This window comes from Amaranthus tricolor, chromosome 14 (assembly GCF_026212465.1).
Source record: "Amaranthus tricolor cultivar Red isolate AtriRed21 chromosome 14, ASM2621246v1, whole genome shotgun sequence".
NCBI classification, from domain to species: Eukaryota; Viridiplantae; Streptophyta; class Magnoliopsida; order Caryophyllales; family Amaranthaceae; genus Amaranthus; species Amaranthus tricolor.
Window position 1 is genome coordinate 5,280,420 of NC_080060.1, and position 2,575 is coordinate 5,282,994.

At 32.0% G+C, this 2,575-nt stretch overlaps 1 protein-coding gene across 1 annotated transcript; it reads left to right on the plus strand.

Annotated features, from left to right (window-relative positions):
- Window positions 1-948, plus strand: LOC130799214 (probable carboxylesterase 2). Its single transcript, XM_057662322.1, has one exon. It carries the CDS (start codon window positions 1-3, stop codon window positions 946-948), a length of 948 nt encoding a protein of 315 aa, XP_057518305.1.
- The last annotated feature ends 1,627 nt before the right edge of the window (window positions 949-2,575 follow it).

A 2,575-nucleotide genomic window follows, 5' to 3' on the forward strand; every position in this document is an offset into this window, starting at 1 on the left:
ATGGAACCAACATTCAAAACTTCAGAAATAGCCTATGACATCTCCCCATACCTAATCGAATACAAAGATGGAACCATTCAAAGACTCGCCGGAACCGAGTGGGTCCCACCAGGGTTCGACCCACAAACCAACGTCACCTCCGAAGACATCATCATCATCCCTGAATCCGGCGTCTCCGCCAGAATATACCGCCCTTCAACCACCATTCACAACCGCCCTATCCTCCTTTACCTACACGGCGGAGCTTTCGTAATAGCCTCCCCTGGTCTCCCTTACTACCACAATTTCTGCAACCAATTAGTACAATCTACTGATATCATAATAATCTCTCTAGATTACAGACGGGCCCCCGAAAACCCACTTCCCGCCGCCTTCCATGATTCATGGGCGGCGATCGAATGGATCGCTGCCCATAAACCTGATAAATGGATCCACGACGGTATTGACTATCACCGATTGTTCATAGCAGGGGACAGTGCTGGTGCAACAATGACCCATCATATAGCTTGTAAGTTAACCGATTCGGGTTTGGGTAAACAAATATCCGTTGAAGGGGTGATTCTTATCCACCCGTTTTTCAGAGGAAAAGATCCGATTGGATCCGAGATTAATGACCCGAGAAAAGGGGTAGTTGATGGGTGGTGGAATTATGTGTGTAGATCTGATAAAGGGTGTGATGATCCGTTTATAAACCCGTTTAGTGATGGAGCTCCAGAAATTGAATCTGTTGCAGGAAAGAGGATGATTGTTCTTGTTGCTGAGGAAGATGTTCTTAAAGAAAGAGGGAAGTATTATTATGATGGAATAGTAAAGAGTGGATGGAAAGGTAAGGTAGAGTTGTTTGAATCAAAGAGAAAAGGGCATGTTTTTCATATATTTGATCCTGATTGTGATGAGGCTATGGAGTTGAGGAGGAACTTGGCTTCTTTTATTAATGGTGAAATATGATGAAGGAAAACTCATCTACTCTGTCACTTTGAGTTTGTCCTCTAATAAATTTTTGAGCAAATTTAAATTGTTTGATTCTTAAATGGTGGCAATAATTCACATTTCACAATACATTTGATGTTATTATCAAAAAAAATATTTGCACCTTGATGTAATATGTTGTATGAGAAAATATCACTGTTAATAGCAAATATAATAAAACAAAAGTTTATGATGGTGTTGCCAACGTGGTTCGTTTGGTTCTTAGTATTATATAAAAAGTATTTAATAGGTTTTTTTAAGATGAAGTTGGAGCCCTAATAGTAAAACCCCATCACTTGATTGGATTATGAATTACTCCTTTCAATTTACGCTAATTGTTTTATTTGGTTTTTACACTATCAAATGCACAAATTTAATTCTAAATAACTATAATTATATGTAATTGTAAATTATTATATCATAAAAAATTAATGTTTGTAAAATTTACATTAAGTCGAATAAAAAAGATTCCACTTGACTATCCTAAATATCTTGATTAATTATAAAAGTATAATAAAGAGTGAATGATTAATAGTATTAAAAAATTAAATGGGACAATTACTTTGATTTGGAGGGAGTATGATTCACCACCAACCTTGTTGACAAACTACTACTATCACAAGTATGATACTTTTTCTCGTTTTTTATCCTTTTATTTAGTTTTGCATAATTTTCTAGGCAATTTTTTCTCTAATTATTTTTATCAATACATCTTTGAAAATTATAAAAGATGTTTTATAATTTAACAAGATTTTATATTAATTAAGTATCTATCAAAAATCTTATTAAAATGAAACATTGTAAATGAAAAAAATATTAAATTAACAAAAGAGTAATACACCACCTCAAGTCTTATAAGTTGTCAACTTTCTCTAGAATTGTCTTTCTCTAAAATTTAGGAGTTTAATATGTTTTTAATTTTGTGCAAACCACATTTACAATTAACAACAACAATAATAATAATAATAATAATAATAATAATAAATTATTTTGAATAGATGGAGAATAATCACATGTATTTTGAGTTAACCAATGTAGGAGTTAGGTGTATTTTAAGTGGGTGGAAAAGAATTTATTAATTTTTGTATGAAATTGTCTTACCGTGAGATGTATTTTATATAAGGATTGAATAGCCTAACTAATATAAAATATTTAACTGGTCTTGAACGAGATGACCTCATAATAAGACTGTCAATTTAGACCGGCCCAATTCGCGCGTGTATCAACTTCACATGCTTTCTCTCGTTTTTTCCATTTTCTGGGCATTTTTCAATTTTAATCTTAAATGTATCAATTTTGACTTTGAAGGTATCAATTTCAACTTAAAGTAAACTTTAAACAGATCAATTAACATAAAAAATTTCAATTTTGACCTATTTTTTATCAGTTTTGACGTTAAACTGATTAATTTCAACCTAAATGTAGTTCTGTTTCACAATTTGAGTACAAAGTTAATAAAATGGTATTATTTTATCATTCTATGGATGAATTTTAAACAACAATTGAATGATCAATAACCTATCAATAATAATGTTAAAACATTGTACAATACAAGTACTTTTATCCAATGCAACATATGGTTCTAATGGAACATAAGAGTACTTGT